The following is a 21,193-nucleotide window of genomic DNA, read 5'->3' as shown; positions in this document are numbered from 1 at the left end:
GTAATATTCCACTATATCTATGGACCACATCTTCTTTATTCATTCCTCTGCCTTTTCCAAGTTTTGACTGCCATTCCTGGCTGTGAACTGCTCAGGGACTTGTAACCCCAGCTCTACCCCAGGCCACTTGAACTTACTGAGTCCCCACATGAAGGCAAGTGGGGCTGGCATCTTTCTATCAGGGTCTTGGTTTATTTAGGGGGTCCCGGCCTCTTCATTGTCACTGCAGCCCTTCTTCTAGGGGGAAATCACAGGAGTGGAGGGGGAGGGGGAGGGATGGGAGTGGCGCAGGAGGGTCGGGGTTACAGCAGGAGGTGGGAGGAGGGCAGACGGAGGAGGAAAGAGGGAGAGGTGTGGATCCCACCCTCCCCATCAGTGCTGGGGGTCAGGCCTGCAAGTCAGAGCTGACCCCACCCTGCCCGGGCAGCCCCCAGCCCCCAGGCCCACCCCCTCCCTGCCAGGGGACACTTTCATCTCCTCCTCTCGGGGCCTCTGAACCCCACCCCTCTACCTCTCCAGTACCTGCCTCCAATGTTCGTTGAAATCTTGACCTGAAGTCGCATCAGCAATTGTGCTGTTAGGAAAGTACTGTGCGGCAGTAATTACAGGTGTCGCTCTGAGAGCGACAACTGAAAATCAGAAACAAGCCAGTTTCTTCTCACACGTCAGGAGCCGCCCCTTGACTATGCGGACAGCAGAGGACTTGAGGGGCCACCTGCACACCTGCTCCTTTTACAGAGGAAACTGAGGTCCCGTGAGGTCAAAGGTCACACCCCCGTTCAAGGCCATCTCTGCCTGACCCCCCTTCCAGGCAAGAGCTCTGGGAAGGTTAGCCGGGAAGGGGGAGGCCTAGAGGGACGTTCTCCTGGGAGGGATGGTGGGCTTTGCCCACACCTGGTCTGCACAAGAACACCTGGGCGCCTAGCATGGGCTCCACACGTGGGGCCTCTTGGGTGGATGACCTGAGCCCCCGGGGCCCACGAGGAGGAAGGGTCTTCTCCTGGCTGGGCTTGTCCAGCAGGGAAACGGGGCACCTGGAGGTGGTGAGGTCCGTCCTTGGAGGCTCCGTGCAGAGGCTGGAGCTGTGGAGTTTCTGGTTCTGAGCGGAGCTGGGAGGCCGGACCCAGGGCGCTCTGTCTCTGGGGATTCTGTCCCTGATCCAATTTCAGCGAGGATGGCTGGGTGGGGGAAGGGAGAAGCCCAGGGCCCCATCCTTTCCCACTGGGGAGGGCAGAGAGTGCAAGGAGGAGTTTGGAGGCATCTGGGGGTGGAGGCCAGGACCCTGCCCTACACCCCATGGTGCCTCCTGTGCAGGGCGCTCCCACGGAGAACGACCGGCCCCAGACGTCCTTGCAACGAGTGTACAAGCCCTGGTCGAGACGCCGCAGTCAACGGTCCCCGTGGCGTCCAGAGTCAGAGTCAGCTGTGGCCTGTGCGTCAGAGTGTGGTCTGGGGAGCAGAAAGTGAGGATTCACACAAGAGGCTTGACGTGAGGACCGTCCTGCGTCCAGGGCCTCGTGCTGCCTCTCGTGGATGTGCAAACTTGGGCAAAGTATTTGAATTTTCTGAGCCTCAGTTTCCTCGTGTGTAAATGGGTGTAACCACATTACCCACCCAACGATTCCTGGGGGATTAAGTCAATGCAGGCCCTGATCCGTGAGCCCTTGGTGAGGTGGGACCACCACCGAGGGTCCCATGTTGTGTGGGACCCATCGTCTCCAGGCTCAGGGACTCCGGAGGGTGCTCTCTGTTAGAATAACTTACGCCTTCACCTCCTAACTCCTTAAATTTGGATTTCAGACTTTGTCATGACACCGTCTGGGTGGATGTTCGTCTGAAGTGGGCCAGCCTGGGGGGCGATGGTGACAACTCAGGTCACGCCCGTTGGCTCGGCGCTCAGGACGTCGCAAAGCCAAGCTCCGCACTGTGCCCTGGAGATAGGCAGCCACCACGTTTCCCATGGAAATAATGCATTTCACTTGGCAGAACCGTGCAGTCAGCCACACTCCTCCTTTGAGTGAAGCTGAGATGCGATGAGCTCGTGAGAGCTCGCGCTTCAAGCCTCGCGATGGCCGCTTCCCCAGAGCATCTCCCGCTGCAAATGTCTGCGCGGCCGCAGCCAGCAGTTCTTGGAACTGTCAGAACAAGCCTCCTAATGTTGTGGGAACCTCCTTCTCACCAGACTTGGCCCTGGCTAACCTGCTTTCACGATGAGACCCAGAGTGAGAGCAGACAGAAAATACAGTGACCGCCCATGGCTCCTCTCTAAGCCTCTCCTGGTCTCTGACCACACGCCTGGCCGCTGCCCCTCACTCACTTCCCCCTCCCAGGCCGGCGGCTTCTCCTCCCCCCCAGCCCCGCGGGGGTCGAAACAAAGCCGGGGGTGTAGCTCCCTTTTGTGGTGCCTCTTCGTCAGCACATCACCCTGAAACCGTGGGAGAGTCAACGACTCCCATGCTCTGGGTGACTTTTCTTCACCGGTGGTGACCCTGAGAGCCCTGGGCTAACGGCTCTTTGAAGCGCCCTCTGTGTTTCTGTGGTGATTCGGGCTAAGCAGCGTCCATCGGCATCACTGCTCCACGTGAGCAAAGTCCCAGGAGGCTTTCCGTCCTGCGTCTCGTCCTGAGCCCCCAGTCCCTGGCCGGCAGGAGCCCACAGCCCTAGCTCTTGGCCTGGCGTCACCTGGTGGCTTACTTTAGGATCCGAGTACCTCTCTGCCCATCAGTATTGGGTGCCACGTCCTCTTCTGGGGATGGAACACGCCGGAGTGATTCCAGGAAGGGTGAAGGGTGAGCGTCTCCGATGTGTTAGGGCACAGTGGTGGCAGCCGCCCTCCTGTTGTCCTTCGTGGGCTGTGCCCACGCAGCCCCCAGCGGCCCCACACCTGACCTCGTACCTTTCCACCGACACAGAGGTCTTTCAGGTAGAGATACTGACCTTGTGGAAAAGCCCCCAGTGCCATGAGGTCGAGGGTACGGTGGTCCTGGCGAGGTTTATGGAGACTGGCCTGGGCTCCGTGGCAGAGGGGCAGTGTCTGTCAACACCCCTTCTCCCTCCTGTAAAAACAGAGCCCGCCTTTCCAGGTTCACCTGCAGGGAAGACTGCACTTCCCAGCCTACCTTGCAGCTAGGGGCAGCCACCTTCTGGCCCCGGGGATTAAGCAGAAATGGTGTGGGCGATGCCCGGGAAGTGTCCCGAGGAGCCATTCTGGGCTCTGGGGCAGGCCCTGGAAGCGCCTAGAAGCACCTGGGAGAGGTGTGGGCTGGCCCAGTGCCACCTGCCATATCCCGCCCCGGCCAGCAGGGATGCAGGGAGGGGAGAACAGGGCGATGTGGGCAGCAGCGCTTCTGGGGGTCTAAAAATGCCACCTCTAACCTGGCCTCCCAGGTCTTGCAGGAAGTGTACTTGTCAAGAAGGGGGTTGCGGGGGGAGAAGATATTTTTATTGAATACCTTTGGAACTTGATTTATAACCTCAACTCACACACGTGAGTCTCCATTTGGACTCTTGCCTCAGGCTCTGCAAGTTCCTGGTGGATGTGGTAGGTCCCCAGGGATCCACCCATGCAGAGATTAGCTGTGTCGTCATGTATCACTTTGTCATGTATTCGACTGTCGGTTACTCGCCTTTGTTTCATCTCCAAGTGGCCTTTATCGATTGGGTCATTTGTAGAGACATGGATGGATCTATAGACTGTCATACAGAGTGAAGTAAGTCAGAAAGACGAAAACAAATATCGTATATTAACACATATATGTGGAACCTAGAAAAATGGTACAGATGAACTGGTTTGCAGGGCAGAAACAGAGACACAGATGTAGAGAACAAACGTATGGACACCAAGGCGGGAAAGTGGCTGTGGTCGGGGGTGGTGGTGGGATGAATTGGGAGATTGGGATTGACATGTATACACTAATATGTATAAAATGGATAACTAATAAAAACCTGCTGTATAAAAAAATAAACAAATTCAAAAATTCAAAAAACCCCCCAAAACTTCATTAGCCTGAAGTCCCGACTCTGATTTCAGAGGGTGACTGAATTCTTGTTGCTATTAAGGATGTGTCAGGAAATATAACACCCTAAAAGTGCACCCAAAAGGTTTAAGTGCGCCAACTTTCTTGGTCTTTTTAACTTGAAATATTAGCTGTGTTTCACGAGAATCAGATTTAAAAGACGCTGAGTACATAGATTAGAAAACGATTTGGTTGCAAACCCGTTTTTTTTATACACTCAAATATCAGATAAAGGGATTTTAATTGGCCTAAGAAACTGGGAACTTTGCACCCATTTTAGTTTTTGTGCACAAATCCCAGTACTTGCATGAATCAAAATGCAGTTTCGTCCCCGTTTTCCAAATTGGAGCTTGCGCCACCGGCAGAGAAATAAAATGTTACTTTTAAATTCAAACCAACGTAGTTTAACACATCAAAGGGTGTATTTTAAACAGGAATATTAAGTGCATTTTAAAATTAAACTTCAAGTCTTATATATTTACTTAAGCCATATAATATTACCCTTTCAACATTGCTTAAAATACTTAGCATGAGTGAGGAACTAAATGGGCAATTTTTCATTTTGTAACTGTAACCTTTCAGTGCTTTTCCTTTTTTCCTGTAAGCTCTGTAACCAACCGTAAAAAACAAGCAAGGAAACAAAACAAAAAAGGAGACAGTTGGGGGAGCTTCAACTTTGACTGGATATCTGACGACATTAAGGAACGGTCCATTTTTGAAGCAGGATGTGGTATATTGTGTCCTGTTTAAGAAAACAGTCCTTATCTTTGAGGGATGTCTACTGAAATATATACAGGTGGGAGATGTGCTGTCGGGGTTTGCTTCCAAGTCGCCCTGTTCGGGGGGAGAGGTGCAGCCTACACGGATGTGGGAGTGTTTGTAGTGAATGAATAGGTGGGGGACACATAGGGTCTCAGTACTCTTCTTCCTGCTGCTCTCTATTTGGCCAAACTTCTGATCCAATCCATGCTGGTGGGAGTGAAAATCAGTAAACCGCTTTGGGGAGTGACTGTTCTGATTTAACAGAGCTGATACCATGCAGGGCCAGCAACTCCTCTTGGAGAGACAGCCCCCATCGATACCCAGCGCAGTGTAATTTGTGGAGGAGAAAAGCCAGCGGCAGCTTACGTGCCCGTCACGCCAAGAGGGCTGGGTTGTGCATGTGGGGGACAGTCATGTAACGAAATAGCACATGGCCCTTGTAATGAATGCCCTACAGGTGTGTGCGCAGAGGAGTTGAGCCCCAATAACACACCATGGGATGAAAAAGGCACTTACAGTAAATGCTTGCACCATATGCACTAACTTCTACTTTTATGGAGATAAAATTATGCAGCAAAGATGCAAAAACTTGGACAAGATGTCCACACACCAGTTTCAGGGAAGCGTTTACTCTGGGGAGGGAAGAGAAGGGAAAGGAAGGGAAGGGAAGGGAAGAGCATACTGGGCTGACCTTCATCCTCCATGTCTATTTGTGACGTTTACGGCAAAATGTGACCATGTGCCACATGTGACGTGTGTTGTTTTCTCTCCTCAATGTGGTTGAGGTATTTAATACTTTCAAAAGGCAAAAAATATCAGTGCTTTATAACACATTAAAAAATAATTTTCAGATGAAATGATCCAAAAGATATGTTACAAAAAACCTACAGTGTGATAAAACTGAAGAAAAGCTGCCCTCAGGAATCTCCTTGCCCTAGAGCTGGAAACACTTTCTCAAGGTTTCTTTTCATTTGCGTCTGTTTTAAAAAAGAGAATTCCTGTTAGAATAAGATCCCCTCATTTGGGGTAAATTAATAAATATATCCTCATAAAAATCAACTTAAGCATGAAAAGGCTCAAGTTACATTGGAGCTTCCTGTCTCTTCACATTGCCTGCATCAGTCAGCTATTGCGGCAATGATACTGCATAACAAATACCCCCAACTCATTGACTCCAACTCCTAGTTTCTTGCCTGGGGCAGCTCTGCTTGTGTCTGGAGGTGGCTGTGCTCCACAGGCCTCACCCTGGGGCTCAGGCAAGGGGGTCAGAGGCCCCTGGGTATTGCAGGCTGTTCCCAGAAAGCAGACCCTGGGTGGAGTCTGGTGAGCACTGTGCTTTTCAAATCGTGTCCTTGGGGTAAACAGCTGAGAAAGGAGAGGAAGGGAACAGGACTTGACAGAGGGAGAGTCCAGCTAGGGGGCAGGCCGACCCCACCAGGAGTAGCTAGAGGGGCCCCTGAGTTGGGCCAAGGGGGCTGGACCCTTAACCCCCCCACCCCCATTATTAGTCACTGGACGTGGGGGCCTGGGAAGGGGTGTGACCATTGGGGAAGTATGGTGGTCATCTGGGGGTGGCAGTGTTGCTGGGGGCCGTGTTTGCTGACTCACGGCCTCAGGGAGAGAGTGCCCGGCTGTGGGGAGGCCGGGCCTCTGGTCCCTTCCCTTCGGCCTCGTTCACCTACGCGGTCATTTCCAGACCAGGATTTTGGGGAGAAAATAGTGCAAGGACTTGAATTATTGGACATTTAAGTGAAGACACTCCTGTAGGCCATCTGTACGGGTGGAGGGTGACAGGGCTGCAGATGGGCTGGGTCCTAGGAGCCACCCCCCGGGGTCCCCGGCACAGAGCCAGCGAGGATGAGAGCACACGGCAGAAACCACAGGTGGGAGGGAAAGTAATGCTCTTTATTTACACCACAAGAGTGACAAGTCGTATGATGAGGTACAAACACTGGACTCCGGGTGAAGTGGAGTCGGCCGTCAGGGGAGGACACCTCAGTCGGTGAAAATCCACCCAGAGAGAAGGAAACAAGGATGAGAAAACCAAGAACAAAACCTCCAACTCCACTGAGCAAAGGAAAGAACCACTGGGAGGTCCAGACGATCAGAGAACTGATTAAGTTACAGATGAGACGGGTCTCTGCTACCAGCGCGGCGCCTGCATTAGCGCGAACAGGCGTCGGGTGGGACAGGAAGTCGTCACCACTGCGTTTTCCACGACACCGTGAGGAGCTCTTGGGTGAATAGGGCCAACCCCCTCCTGTAGACATAGGGTGACATGCTTGTCACTCTCGTAAATTGGAAAATAGCGCCTCCACTGTGGAGCACACACACCAAAACAACAACAAAAACAAACAGAAACTGTCTGCTTTCTTTTTCCTTCAACAGGAGGCTTTTAATCATGTCAAAGACAGAGTGAGCTGAGCTGGGAAAGCTCTGCTTCGTTACAAGGAAGAAATGGTTTCCTCTCGATGCAAAGTACGATTTGAAACCACAGTGCAGCACAGTTCACGACTGCTGAGTTTAAAGTGAATCTTAGCCATACGTGATCTAAAAGTCAGGAAAAGTCGGCACAGCTGTGCGGAAACGGCCGCTGGGGCCTCGGGTTCCCCAGCAGAACCGACGGCCACCAGGGCTGGGGGTCGGGGGGCGGCGCTCGCCTTGCCCTGAGCAAGGAGAGAAGGGAAGAGACCAAACAGAACGAATCCCTCTAAATCAACCCGAGGGAGACAGGCAGTTCACTTTGAATTCTGCGTAGTTTCCCTAAAACACTGTTTCCACATAAATACAATAAACTCTATTATTGGTATGTCACAAGTGCTAGATAAACTTTTTTCTTAATATGACAAATGTTTAAGTAGTCCTTTTTATTTTTCTTACATTAAAAAGTACAATTTCTTAAGAATAAGTTCAATAAGATGCAAACGTTCCCCCCTCCCTCACTCTCCTTCAAGGTTTTGTTTCGTTTTACAGAAAAATTCCCATCTTTTGTGTCTGCAAATGTCATGGGAGGGGAACAAAAAGGCATTTCTCTTCTTCCCCAAGCTGCCGCGTTTGGCGTGCAAAATCCGTATACGATATGAAGACATGCCGCTCGTAACAGCCCATGCGACCTCGGCGTAGGAAACTTAGAAAAATATATTCATATGTATTTATATATATATTTATATATGTATCAATACCCATAAAACACGTGGGCCAAAAGTCTACAAAAAGAAGAATGGAATGAACGCATGGCTGTGACCAGGAGAGAAGGAATGTTCTGATCGAAAATTAAAAACAAGGAATTCCATTGCAATGCTGCAAAAATCAGACCAGTACAAAACGGTCCTTCCTCTGGAAACAAACTTTGAAAAGAAGTAAAGAAAAACCCAAACACTTTGACAAAGTGGCCCTTCAGAACCGGAGGGGCGGCCAGTCCCAGGGGCTCGGGCGCAGCCCAGGGACGGCTGCCTGCTGGTGGGGCTTGGGCGCCGCGTGGCGCAGCTGGAAGGCCCAAAGGCAGGGTGACACCACGAGTCCCGGGGCATCACGGGGTTTCCCGCAAAGGGATATAAAGTGCTCACTTGCTGACCCCCGGCCAGTGCCCCCAAGGCCTCTGCAAAGGAACAAAAAGGCCAGAGGTCCAGGGACCACAGAGGGAAGGTGTGAGGGGCCCTCCCTGAGGCGGTGGGCCTGCGGGCACCCCAGGTGGGCCCTCCGCCATCTGCCCTGGACGGCTGGCCGTCGAGAAGGGCTGTGTCTTTAAAGAAAAGAAAAGGCTACACGGTACTGCTTTAAGCACGCCTGTGAAGCTGGAGTGAGCTGACAAATGACAACGTTCCCCCTACCGGGCCTTCCGCAGAGGAGGTCCCTGTTGAATGAGATTAGAAGTAAATCCCCCCAAAGATAACTTGGCCACCAGGGTCCGTGTTACCCACCACCTGTAAAGAATGCCAGATGAGGTGTTCCTCCCCAGGAGCCACGGCTGGCGGGAAGTGGGCAGGCAGCGGGGCGGGGGGGGGGGTCCCCACAGTAAAAGGGGGCCGAGAAGGCCAGAAAAGCCGGCCGGCTGGGCCCTGCCACCGCTGTGGCCGCTGGGTGGATCCAGCTGCCCGCACACTCCAGCACCCCCTGCCAGCTTGGGCCTCAGGGCAAAAGGCCAGGAGGGGAGAGAACGTCAGACGTGTCCCAAGGCCTTCCTGTCCCGCTCTCCACCACCATCCCAAGTCTGACCAACAGCAGCCGGTGGTGACCAAGCCAGTCCAAGGAGCTGGATTCTCTTGGTCCAAGTCCGGCTGCGTCAGAGTCTCTTTCAGAAGCTACCCTGTAAACGTTGCCAAACTTGAGACTTGGCTGGGGGCCCCCGGCTGCGGGCAAGCTGTTCTGCACTCCCTCGACTCAGAACCTGACGTACACTTTGGAATGACACTTGGTGGCTTCAGGTGCTGGAAAATAAGTTACCAGTAAAAAGTGACTTTCAGTTACTGTCAAAGAGAAAAAGAGCAAAGGCTGGCCGTCCCGGTCAGGAGTCTGCCGTCCCTGCGGGCCCAGGCTCCCTGCAGCCACGGGCTCCGAGCTCCAGGCCTCCCGGCTGGGGCCCTACCATGCGGCTGCAGCAGAAGAACCCAGAGAGGGTGCCGGGGCCCCCCAGCCCCACACGTTGCGGACATGCTTACAAGGTCTTTGGAAAAGTGAAATGAAAATTCTATCCTGACCATGTGGTCAGAGAAGTTTAAACAAAAGCTTTGAGAATGCTGACGGCCCATGGTGTCTGGCAAGCCCCCCCAAGTCAGCGCTGCGATGACTCCCGCCCCCTCCCGGGCCCACAACGCGCAGACGGCAAGAAGGGCCCTGCACTCTACGTCCAGCCGAGGGGCGGGGCCAGGGGGGCAGACCTCAGACCCTGTTGCACATTTGCTGCTCACTGTACAAAAATAAACAGAATGAAAATAAGAAAGAAAGAAAACACCTTCCAAAGTTAAAAAAAATGTACAAGCAAAAATTCAGAAAGGAAGAAGTTCAGATGTTATTACGATTCAGAAAACCGCTAAATGGTGAGAAAAAATGTAAAATTCACAAAACAATGCTTATTCAGGATCTTTTTGTGAAAAATTCATACAAAATCAACAGCAAATTTATATTCTTTGCTATAAAAACTCATTAGGTACACATGTGCATGGAGGCTTGGAGTGGGAAGGGGCTGGGTCAGAAAATAATTAAAATGAAAGTACAATCTTGCAGGGTAGTTGCCCCGTGGCGAATGTGTGATTGAAAGCTCTCCAATCTGGAGTTCAGAAATACATGAGCTTCAAACTAGATCCCTTTCCATAAGCACCTTGATAGCTAATTCACAAGTCGTTCATTCGCCAGGGACCTTTACAATTTGCATTTATTATATATATATACTTTTTCTATAAATGCATTATAAATATTTTATCAAGATTTCATAAGAATCAAGTTTCTTAGCTTGGAATACATTGGAATATATATTATACATATATATATTTATTTATACCTAAAATTTAAGCAATACTTCATGCTACTTGCTTTTAATAAAAAGCATTCCGATCGTAACACTGAAAGTGTGCCTAGGACATGCTTCACAACCAAATGGAGATGCTCAATTGTTATATGATGTACGAGAAAAGAACACTTTGGATTCATTTAAAATTTGTTGGACTTCAAAACCCCCAACAGTATTTGCCACTTTTTTGGAACTACCTCCATTTTTCAACAGCAATAAAGTGAAACAGGGTGGCAGGACCTCAGCCCTCCGGAGCTGCTGGCCACGGCCGGGCTGCTCGCGGAGGGCCCGGCCAGCACGCACCGGCCTCTGGTCCCACCGGCCACAGGGAACTGTCCCACCGACTCCTGCTGTTTATTTTTTCTTAAGGCATTGTTCCTCAGACTTCAGAAAACCCAGCCACAAAAATCCATCAGAGCAATAAAAAGAAAGGCACAAACGCGCGTCTTCCACCGGCTTTGAGAAACCGAAGCCAGCTCCCGCGGGCTCACGTTTCTGTCTCGTCCAGTTTCTCTCCTTAAACGCTCGCCCACTCTGTGCCCCACCCCACTGTGCACCGCGGTGTTCGGAGGCCGGCCAGGGCCATGGCGACTTTCTCTTCAAAAGAAATAAGCTACAGGATGAGTTGAGTGGTTTACACGGAGACTGTGGAATTGTGGGGAATCACCAAACCGTAAGCACCAGTTTTAATCGAGTTTGCTTTGTGTCGTGAGAGCTTTGATTTCCATTTTCTTTTTCTTGTGTCGGCTAGATCAGCAGCTCTGCCCCGAGCCACCACAGGCTTCCTTCCTCTGCGGCTTCCCTGGGGAGCCCAGAGCGCCTGTTTCCGCGTGTCCCTGTGTCCGCGCGTCCCGGCGTCTGTCCGGGTCCTGGCAGGCAGAGGGCCGCCCGCTGCCGCCGGCCCCGCCGCACCTGCGGGCTCGGAGAAGCCGTGGCAGGACGCAGGGCGACAGCAACTTTTCTCGGCGGAGCTTCAAGACGGAGACAAACGAACAAGAGAACCGCAGCCTCGGGCGCACCTACAGGGGGGGCTCCTCTTCCATGGGCTCCTCGTCGGGCCTGTGGGGCAGCCCCGGGGAGGGGGAGGGGGAGGGGGGAGGGGGAAGGGAGGGGGAAGGGAGGGGGAGGGGGAGGGGGAGGGGGAGGGGGAGGGGAGGGGGAGGGGGAGGGGAGGGGAAGGGAGGGGAGGGGAGGGGAAGGGAGGGGAGGGGGAGGGGGAGGGAGGGGAGGGGAGGGGGAGGGGAGGGAGGGGAGGGGAGGGGGAAGGGAGGGGAGGGGAGGGGGAAGGGAGGGGAGGGGGAGGGGGAGGGGTGCAGGTGCATGGCAGCGGAGGAGAGAAGAGCAGATCGTGCGTGGGCGGAGATCCCCACCCATGAGGGCTGCTGCCACCCGGCTGCCCCGCCCTCGACTCCTAGCTACCCCTGCCACGGTAAGTGTTCTGGGTCCAGATGCCCTTCGAGTGTTTCTGAGGGTCTTGCGCTCTGGAGAGAGGTGGCCATGCCATCCGGTCCTGGACTAGGGTGGGGACACCTGCCCGCCCTCCCTCCTTCCCTCCCGGCCCTGCTGAGCTTGGCAGGGCCTACGGGGAGAAACCACGTGCATCTGATGGCGCCCAGGAGCAAAGACCTGGGGGGTCCGCAGACCACGTCAGCGCTCACGACAGGGCGGTGCCCACGCTCACCTCTTCTCGGGGGCCTTCACGCCCACAGACAGCGAGGCCATGGCAGTGACAGTCTCGGCCTCTTCGTTCTCGCACTTCTGGGCCTCAACCAGAGAGTAGCCGGCGGTGGAGGCGAGCCTCTGCAGGGAGCGCCAGTACTGGCCTGCGGGAGGGCACGGTTACTCGCTTACGGGGCCGGCCAGCAGCCTCCGCGCCGAGGGGCTCAAGCAGAACCCGTCACTCTCTCCAGAGACGGAAGCCAGGGAATCACCTGGTTACAAACCCACAGAGGCTGGGGCTCTTCGGAAAAGCTTCTGCGTGGCCCGCAGACCCAAGCCCTCCAGAGGCAGCACGTCTGGGATGGGGGAGGCCTCCCAGGAGGGCCCCTCCCTCGGGGTGCCGTGGGGCACTTCCCAACTCCCACCTGGAGCCACCGAGATGACGGGGGCGGGGGCGCGGTGCTGGGAGGGCCGGGGGGTCCAGGCAGCCTCTCCCCCCATCGGGGAGGCTGGGGGGGAATGACCCCGAGGCCCGGAGCTTGAGGCCGCAGCAGGGAAACCCTGGCTTCCACCCACCCACACGGACAGTCTGATGACTGGGTCACCCCGAAGACCCAGGACAAGCAGCTGTGTGATGCGGGCAGGGCAGGAGTCCCTGCTGTGCGCCGGCCTCCTGGGCCCCCAGGCCGGCTGGGAAGGGGGCTGCACCCGGGGCTGGGTCTCTGCAGGCGGAGCGTCTCTGAGCTATGGGGTGGGATCCTCTGGTCCAGGGGTAGGGGCCAGACCCGAGGACACAGGCTCACACGCAAGGCCCAGCCCTGCCAGCTGGGGACCCAGAGCAAGTGACCCCACAGACTCCTTGAGCCTCAGTTCTTTCACCCCCTAAAGCAGAGCCGATGACGTGACTGTAGCAGGTTGTGGGGAAATGAATGGGGGTAAAACGAAGAGTCTCTGCCAGCTCGTTGCCTTCTAGCTGAACGCAAGTCCCTGTCATGTCGGCCTGGGGAAGCAGCTGGCAGTGAGACAGACAGAAGGCCACGGGTGGGAGATGGGGCCACGGAGTCCTCCCTCCTCCCTTGGGTCTCTCCCCCAGGAGGGTCTCCCAGCTGAGCACCGGACCAGGCCACTTACTGTGGATTTCAATGACCTTCTCCATCGACCGGACAGCGTTCGCATTGGGTCTCTGCTGTAAAACCTTTTCTGGGAGAGGATCAAGCTGGGGAAAAGAAGAAGAATACATACTGAATTAATATCAGTATAATCCCCGTGTGTGTTAAGATGGGATGTCCAGAGTCAGCGTCTTTCTGAAGTGTACTTGCTACTGAGCAAACAAAACAGCTTTAAGAAGCCAAATGTGGTTTTGGCATTTATTACGGAAATTTTTTACAAGAATAGATTTATTTTCCTTAAGGTATTTTTCTTAGGAGGCTATCAGGTATATTTGTGGGTTCCTCTGTGAGCAGAACGACGGATGGTGTCCACAAGTGCCTGGTACAGAAAGGCAGCAACTTGGCCTCCACTGTTGATACCACAGCATAACATCAGGGGAGGCATCATTACTTTTTGGAAATATCAGTTTCAAATCCCCTATAAATAAGGGTTTTACTAATAGTGCTTGAATATCCCCCATTCAGGGTTTCCTTCCAGTAATGGGGAAAAAGGTAAGCGGAAGGGAGCGCGCAGCACCTCAGCGAGGGAACCTGTGCTCTGCGTTCCTCCGCAAGTCCCGCAGCAGATGTTGTCAGAAGGCACGCACGCGCCCGCCCGTCAGCAGCCACAGAACCGCCCAAAACGTGGGATGAAATAGCTCACAAATACGGGAACAGTGTAAACAACCAGACAAGCCTACAGAACTGGGGGAGACCTGCTGGGTTCTGGGACAAAGCTGGGAAAGCCCGGGGAGGTCAGATAACGGGGGACAGGTCCTGGGTTGTGCACGCCTGGCCGTGATGACCACCGCCCCGCCAAGGATGAGTGGACAGAGCGGGCGCGCACGGACCACAGGTCCCACCAGTGCTCGAGGGACACGTGTATCCCCAAGCCAGGCCGCCAGTTAGCACTGCCAGTTCACTTCTAGGAAGCATGGATTCCCAATCACAAAAATCACAAGACACACAAGTAAGTGAGCATGAACTTGGGTCAGGAAGAACAGACAAGGTCTCTAATACCTCTCTCCAATAAAAGGAACCAGGCTCCTTGGAGAAATGGCTTGCTCCAGGGCTGGGGCGGGGAAGATGCAGGATGAGCCTGGAGCACCCTGAATGCAGAGGGTAGGGAAGGACGCGCTCAAAGACAAAACAGCGGGCGTGTCAAAGGGACACACGCGGGGCCAAGGGGAAATGAAGTACGTACAGGTATTGAATTATATCTCAGAATGTAAAATTAATATCCACTAGTCCATACTGGCGTGATAAGTGACTGAGTAAACAAATAAACAGTGAGAAGAGATGCATCTTCCTTAAGAGGGATTCCAAATAACTTATGTGCACACCCTGTCTCTGCGAGGTGGAGCCTGCCACCTGCCACCCTGCCCCCCCGTCCTAGCTGAGCTGTGTGATGTCCATCGAAGAGTCCACGTGGGAAGAGGAAACACGGAAGCTCGCTGCAGACGCCTGACCAGCACACTCTAACTCAGCGCCCATGTCAGCTCCAGCGGAGGTGAACCACATGGACGGCACCACGTGGATGGGAAGGGCGCCCGACCACGGGGTCTTCCTCCTCCAGCCCCTTGTTCCAGTCCAGTCACGAGGGAGAGAATCAGACATTCTACAAAACACCTGGCCAGGCTGCCTCCAAACAGAGGCCAGCCTGCCTCCAAGAATAACAGAAGATTGAGAAAGTGTCATGGCCCAGAGGGGACTAAGGAGAAGGACCCTGAAACAGAAAAAGGGGAAAATGAGTGAAAGCTTCCTCCGTCCTGGAGCTCACTCAACGGCAATGTGCCAGGGTTGGTTTCTCAGCTGTGAGAAACGCCCCATGCTGAGTAAGACCGCAATAACAGAGGGAATTATTTGAGGGTCTGCAGGGACACGTGTGCAGCTCTGCAACTTTCCTGTAAATCTGAAAGTATCCCCAAGTGGAAATTGTTTTTAAAAAATGAAGATTTAGATCCTCCAAGACTTTAATTATTGAAATGATCAGCTTTAAACTATAAAGTAAGCATGTTTAATATATTAAAAATAAAAATAAGATACTACTGAATGGTGAAAGGACCAGAGATCACTGAAACTGAAACGGAATATTTGAGAGAAAGCCAAATGGAACTTCTAGAAATGAAAACATAATTTCCTAGAAATTAGGAACACAGTGAGACGAGCTGGAGAGAAAACTGGTAACCTGGAAGCAACAACTGAAGAAATGAGCCTGAACGGGGCCCAGAGACAAGGGACAGAGGAGGTCAACGTCCCCACGAGACTGGGGGGTGGGTAACGGACGGTGCCGATGGCCGAGGATTTTCCGTGACTAATAGAGGCATCATCCTCAGTTGCACGTAAAACACAGACGGTTGGACAGGACGTGACACATGACAATGGAATCCAGCCTTACGCTATTTGCCAAAGGACATACCTGGGACATTGGAAGAAGGCTAAAAACCACACATCAGGCACACCCGATAAAGAGGGGCCGGTGCAGCACCTTACGTGTTTGGTACAACACACTTAAGGAAAAAAACCACAACCGGACATAAAGAAGGTCACTACACGATGATAAAAATGTCAACTCATCCAAAGGGTACAATGATTTAAACTTTGTATATATTTAGTAAAACTGCTTTCAAGTGTATGAAGTGAAAATGGACAGAACTAAAAGGAGAGACGGATAGACGCACCATCCTAGTAGGAGATTTTGACACGTCTTTCTTAGATCACGCAGACAAGCGGACAAAAATCAATAGGGGAAACCAGAACACGAACAGCACAGTTAGCAAGGGTGGTTTCGTGGGAATAAATGGAACACTCTGTAAAACAGACGAGGGACACGTCACTTCAAACGGATGTGGAAGCGTCTACACAGACTGACACGTACTAGCCCATGAAGCAAGTCTCCACAAAGGATACCTGCCACCCAGACCACCTTTTCTTAGTACGGTGCCATCTGCTAGATACTGAAAACAGAAAGAGAGTCACGAGCCCTGTGGCTGGACATGGTAAACACACCCATCGTGGGTCAAAGAAGAAATCGTAACAGAAATTATGAAATGCATAGAAATAAAAAATAATGAAAATGCCACACATCACAGTGTGTGAGACGCAGCTAAACACGGTGCTGGGGGACATTTATAACCTTCAAGGTACATATTGGAAAACAAGACTGAGAACTAAGAACTGAATTTAAGAAATGAGCACAAGAACAGAACAGCCCCAGAGAAAGAAGATAAGAAAATACACAGAAAGGGGCAGAAAGACATTTTGAAAGAAAAAAACATACTGTAGCTGAAAGTTGATTCTTTGAAATGACTAATTAAATCGACAAGCTCTGGCAGGGCGGATCAAGAATACTAAAGAGGGGCACAAATAACACACTAGGATAAGAAGCACCACGACTACAGGAATAGCAGAAATGAAAGACAGTGAGAGAACGATATTAATTCTGCCAATGATTCTGAAAACGTGGCTGATGTGGAAAAAATTCCCGGTAAAGTGTAACTTTCCAAAATTAATTCAAGAAGGGATCAAAAATGACGAAATCAGCCACTTAAAATTTTCATCCACAGGAGACCCGTAGCCCAGGAGAGCCCTCCCAGGCAAGGGACAGATTATTCTGATCCTACACTCACTCTTCCAGAGAAGAGAAAAAGAGGGGACTCCCAACCTCCACGGGTCCACCTGCCCATCCATCCACCCATCCATCCATCCCTCCATCCAATTCCTTCCCCCAAGAATAAATTGGAAAAAGATGGTCTAATAGAAAAATGGGCAAAAGACACAAAGAGAAAGGCTGGGTGGTCAAGAGACACGTGAAAAGGTGCTTGGCCTCCAGGGCATGAGGACGCGATCCTCTACAACATCTGGTGCCGTGCCACCCTGCAGACTGGCAGGGATCAAACGTGAGACACCGTGTCGCTGGGGGTCGTCCCCCACTGCTGACGGCCCGCAGGACAAAGACCCTGATGCCACCTCGTAAACGTGGGACCCACCCCTCCCTCCACCAGGATCTGCCTCAGAGATGCGGCTGCCCTCCTGTCCCAGGAGACTGCACGGGCGTGACTCTCAGACAACCCGGTGAGTCCGGGGCCAGAGATTCAGCAATGGAGCCTCCTGCTGTGCCCACTGCCGGGCAGCCCCGTGACGACGGGAGTGTCCCCGAGTGCCCTGGCCACCCGAGGCTGAGGGTGATGAGGGGCAGAGCCCAGGCCCCTCACGGGCACGGAGCTGGAGCAGAAAACACGCCTTTTAGGTTTGGGGTCCTCACTGCAGCATGACTTGCTGTGTCCTGACTGTTATGGCCCAACTCTAAGAGTCTGCTAGAATTTTAGTTTTATCACTTTTAAGAAAAAACAATTCTTTAAAAAGTAACTCATTCCAAAAATCACCTATCACTTCGAGGCAGAGGGGTGTGTCAGAGCGTGGCACCAGGAATTTTCTCACATTTAAACCCAGGTCCTGCTGTTCCCCGTCCCGGGCGGGGGGGATCCCCACGGCTCATGTCCCCAGCAGAACCCACACGCGGCTGGCGGCTGGCCCTCCTCCCAGCACCCTCTGCCACGGTCACGTCCAGCGAGCACCTCGAGCCCACGTCTGCCCCCTCGCGTTTCCACGGCGGCCCCTTGTCTCCAGCCGGCCCCGGGGCTTCGCACGCTCCCAGCCTTGACTTACAACAAAACGTCCGGGAAGCGGGGAGAATTCACATCTCAAAATATCAAAATCCCCTACTGCCTGGGATTTTATTCTTTCATTTAATAGATATTACTGAGCAGCCCGGTAAGAACCAACAGGGAACAAAACAGACAAACCTCCCCCCAGCCTCACAGAGCGTCTTTCTAGTGGGAAACACAGAGCAGGGTCCCGGGTCTGCGGGGCGGGCGGGGGTGGGTGGCGATGCTCATGCAGGGGCCCGAGTGGAGACGGCAGGGAAGGGGTGGGGAGAGGAGGTCAGGCGCGCTGAGCGGGGTGGGGGCCACAGAGTGACGCGGAGCAGAGAGGCGGGCAGCTTGCGGGGAGCTCTGAAGGACAGAGAGGCGTCCAGCAGCCCCAGATGGAGAGCAAACAGGTGGCCGCAGCCCTGCTCGGCCAGAAGGAGCTGGTGGGAAGTCTGGTCCAGGCCGCGTGAGCTCAGAGAGCCGGGCCGTGTGCCCTCGCACGCCCGCCTCTGTCTGGAAGGCGCCAAGCTGGGGAACCTTCGCGGGCCTCCCCTGGGAGAGAAGAGGGGGCCGGCTGTGGACAACGTCGTGTCCCGAGCGACAGACAGGGAGCCCTCAGCCGCCCTGTGGCACGTGTACCTCGTGTGCTGGACGTCAGAACCAAACTGGAAAGGAGGCGTATCCTAAGCTCAACCTTTAAGAAGCCGGCCTTAAAGGTGGCACCCCTCCCGGTCCGAGCTCCAGGGCGAGAAAGCCCTGCACCCTTGGATCGGACACAGCCTGGGGCTGCGCTGGTCGTAGCAGGTGTGGAGGTGGCTTCCTGCTCTGTAGTCTACAAGGGCCCACGCCGCAAGTGGGAAGAGTCACGAGGTTACAGCACCAAAGAAAACAGTCCTTAGGATATCCCGGAGGAAGCTAGGCCAGAGTTTGTGTTTTTCAGAATACACAGAACTCCACTTTGCTGGGAGTATCTGGGCCGGCCAGGAAACTGTGAGATGATGTAGGCCCAGGCCCCTGTCCTCAGGTGCACACGCCCCATCGCCCCCTCAGAGCCCCTTGGGGCAGCCACACAGCCGCCGTCCCAGCCCAGCAGTAACCTTCCCGCATCTCACAGCCCCGCTCCAGGTTCAGGCCCCCGGCCACTCCAGCAGGTGCCCCTGCCCTCCTTTCTTCTTAAGGAGACAGAAGATGTCTAGCAGGGCCCCCTGTAGCTCTCCAGCTGACCCACACCCACTGCCCGCAGGCTGGCTCTGCTGACCTGCTCTCCTCTGTGTCCGCGGACCCTCCGGACAGACGCACCTGCAAACTCTCTCCCACGTGAGAGTCAGAGCAGACGGGACCCGTGGGCCGTCCCTACCTGCGCGCCCGCATCTCCCCTCTTCTCTGTGGCCGTTTCCGCGGTCTCACCAGGGCTGTTGCCCAAGGTCCGTTTCCGGTCCTCCTCTTCCGCCCCAGTCCTCTGCCCTCAGCCTCAGTCCCAGCCTTCCTGCTGGCTCCCCTCGGGAGCGGCCGGGGGCCCCGCCTGCTCACTCCCTGTGGCTTCAGTGACCGCCAGCTGCCCACCAGCCCGAGCTCTCCCGTGGGCACTCAGGAAGCACAGCGCCAGCCGGGGCCCAGCGGTGACAGCCTGCCCCTAGAGGCGCCCGCCTTGGGGTTCCCGCAGGGCTGGGAGGTGGGTGCGGTGCCCGTCTGCCGGTTCAGGCTCCACGGCCTCGGCACTTTTAACTGCATCTGGTGACACTGCCAGCCTCGGCAATTACCTGGGACCAGTCGGCATCGTGTTCTCACAGCCCTTCTAGTGAAAACGCAAAGGCTTATGGACCTGGTCAGGTTGGTTCTCAACACAGTGTTTAAACAGCAAAAATAAACCATAAGGGGCTAAAGGTCGTGACTCCTTTCAATAAGGGGTGAAAGGACTGAGACTCAGCGGACAGTGGAGGGCGTGCGCCCAGGACGACATCCCCAGGGCTCAGGAGGCAGGTTCAGGCCCCTCCCCCAGCTCCTCTGTCCCTGCAGGGGGGCTGCGGTGAGGCAGGCACCCCTCCCGGTGGGGGGGGCCCTCGCCTGCAGAGGGCGCAGGGCAGCTTCTCAAGGGGCGAGCGCCCGTCCTGTGGGAGAGGCGGGGGAGCCAACCAGGGGACAGGCGGCCCACACCCCCGATGCAGCGCAGGCTCTGGCCGGGAAACTCGACTGGCGTGGTGGGCGGCCTGCTCCGCCGTCACGCTCCGGGGAAGCCGCCGGGTGCCACGGCCGACTTAGTCTAGTGACCAAATGTTCACGACACTTTCCGAGATGTGTCAGCCCTGCCCCCATAGCTGAGGGGGTCACAGGCCCGGGTTCCCTCCCCCACTGCAGAGAACATCCTCTGTGTCCTTGCACTGACCTCCGGCCAGCCCACTGCTGGCCCGAGGTCTGTCTCACTGGTATTTTTGTCACTGCTGAAATCCTCCTGAAAGAGGATAAGGCATTAAAAAAAAAAAAAAACAACCACAAGGGCCAAGCACTGTGAACACAGGAGTTTCCTGATGCCCGAGCCCCATAGTGAGAGCCCGGCCGTCAGCGCTGGACAAGTGGGGACACGGGCCGGAGCTCAGCGGCCCTGGGAGTTGCCCTGCTGCTGGGTCGGGCAGTCAGCGCCTCATCCCTACTCCCCGTGACCGTGATGGCCAGCCCCCTGTGGGCACGGCTCCCTCGACTTTTAAGGACAGGGGCTCGGGCCCAGCTTCTGAACATTGGTGAGCTCGGGTCTGGGAGACTAGGTGGAGAGGGGAGGCGGCTCACTGCCCTCACCTGGGCCACGCACCTGGGCCATGCACCTGGGCCCATGCACCCCGCAGGCGGCCACTGGGTGAGGTGTGCGCCAGTGAGCTGGAGCGAATGAGGGAGGAGAAGCCTGGCGGGCTGGAGGCGGACCATGGGCTCCGCGGCCCCCGTCTCACATACGCAGCTACTGCTGTCGCCCTCCGCACCCTCACAGAGCATGACGACGTGACAAAGGAGAGACATTCCTGCGTGAAAGCCTCTTCCCCAAGGCTGCGGGTCACCTGGCCCCCCGTGACCTTCTCCACTGATCATGAACTTGGGCTGAATGAAAGGGTGGCGTTTATCCCTGAAAAGCCACACGATTAAACAGAGAACTGGCCCCAAAGAAACCTTCCCTTGGGGGTGACATGTAACGGCAGAAGTGACTACCCACCTGCCCAGGGCCCCTCCCTGGGCTCTGCCCAGCGGGCTCCCCGCAGGTCTGCACGCACCACGCACTTTGAGTGACATTTCACTGTCACTGTGGCTTGTCACTTCAAGCCACAGCAAATGGCTTGAAGCTCAAACTATCCAACACAGTGACTCTGGAAGCAAGGCCGACCTTCAGCCCCAGCCCCGCAGGGGCCCCTCTGCTGTCCCCCCGCGGGCGGTCGGCTCCGGGGGCCGGCGCACCCAGCACAGGCCGCC

General features: G+C 54.7%; 1 protein-coding gene across 5 annotated transcripts in view; it reads right to left on the bottom strand.

The window, feature by feature from the left end:
* Positions 1–6,662: 6,662 nt before the first annotated feature.
* The window catches only part of HDAC4 (histone deacetylase 4), a 287,196-nt gene continuing 272,665 nt past the window's right edge, over positions 6,663–21,193 (bottom strand). For all 5 annotated transcript variants that reach the window (XM_033859438.2, XM_033859440.2, XM_033859439.2 and 2 more), the window contains 3 exons: positions 13,075–13,159; positions 11,966–12,107; positions 6,663–11,343 (listed from right to left, as the gene is read on the bottom strand). In XM_033859438.2, the coding sequence (XP_033715329.1) occupies positions 11,304–11,343; positions 11,966–12,107; positions 13,075–13,159 (267 nt within the window). In that variant the 3' untranslated portion in view covers positions 6,663–11,303. The remainder of the gene's footprint in view (positions 11,344–11,965; positions 12,108–13,074; positions 13,160–21,193) is intronic.

The sequence above is a fragment of the Tursiops truncatus genome, chromosome 7 (assembly GCF_011762595.2).
Source record: "Tursiops truncatus isolate mTurTru1 chromosome 7, mTurTru1.mat.Y, whole genome shotgun sequence".
NCBI lineage: Eukaryota > Metazoa > Chordata > Mammalia > Artiodactyla > Delphinidae > Tursiops > Tursiops truncatus.
Note: the sequence above shows the minus strand (reverse complement) of the source record. Positions and strands in the feature narration are given on the sequence as shown.